The sequence below is a fragment of the Panthera uncia genome, chromosome D4 (assembly GCF_023721935.1).
Source record: "Panthera uncia isolate 11264 chromosome D4, Puncia_PCG_1.0, whole genome shotgun sequence".
Lineage (NCBI taxonomy): Eukaryota > Metazoa > Chordata > Mammalia > Carnivora > Felidae > Panthera > Panthera uncia.
In genome coordinates this window covers 80,330,079-80,330,475 of record NC_064807.1, presented here as the reverse complement: position 1 = coordinate 80,330,475, position 397 = coordinate 80,330,079, and the positions used below count along the sequence as shown (strand labels likewise).

Sequence of the window (397 nt, the reverse complement as noted above, 5' to 3'; positions counted from 1 at the left end):
ATGGCCAGGCGCACGCGGTGCCAGGCGCCGTCGGCCACGCGCGGCCCCGACGCCGGCAGCACCGCCCCGGGCAGGCCGCGGCCGCTGCGCACGCCCGCCGCCAGGGAGCCGTTGCGCACTGCCAGCCAGACGGTGTGGGCGCCCGCGGCGGCGCGCAGCAGCCCGGCCTCGGAGTCGCGCGTGCGGAAGGCCAGCGAGAGGCCGCTGAGCCAGCGCCCCGACGACGCGTTGTGCCCGCTGAAAGCGACGGCGGGGCCCTCGCGGAACGTGGCTTCGGCCACACCTGCGGGGAGAGGGAGCGTCAGGGAATGCCCTAGCGGCCTCCACCCGGGCCCAAGCACCCGGGTGAGAGACCTGCCGTCCCCACTGCCCCTGCCCATCTCGAGGGGTCACACAC

The 397-nt window shown here is 77.3% G+C and overlaps 1 protein-coding gene across 1 annotated transcript in view; it reads right to left on the bottom strand.

Moving 5' to 3' along the window:
- Positions 1 to 397, bottom strand: part of CRB2 (crumbs cell polarity complex component 2) — a 23,551-nt gene that overhangs the window by 5,658 nt on the left and 17,496 nt on the right. The window contains exon 10 of the mRNA XM_049630843.1: positions 13 to 283. Coding sequence (XP_049486800.1) covers positions 13 to 283 — 271 coding nt within the window. The remainder of the gene's footprint in view (positions 1 to 12; positions 284 to 397) is intronic.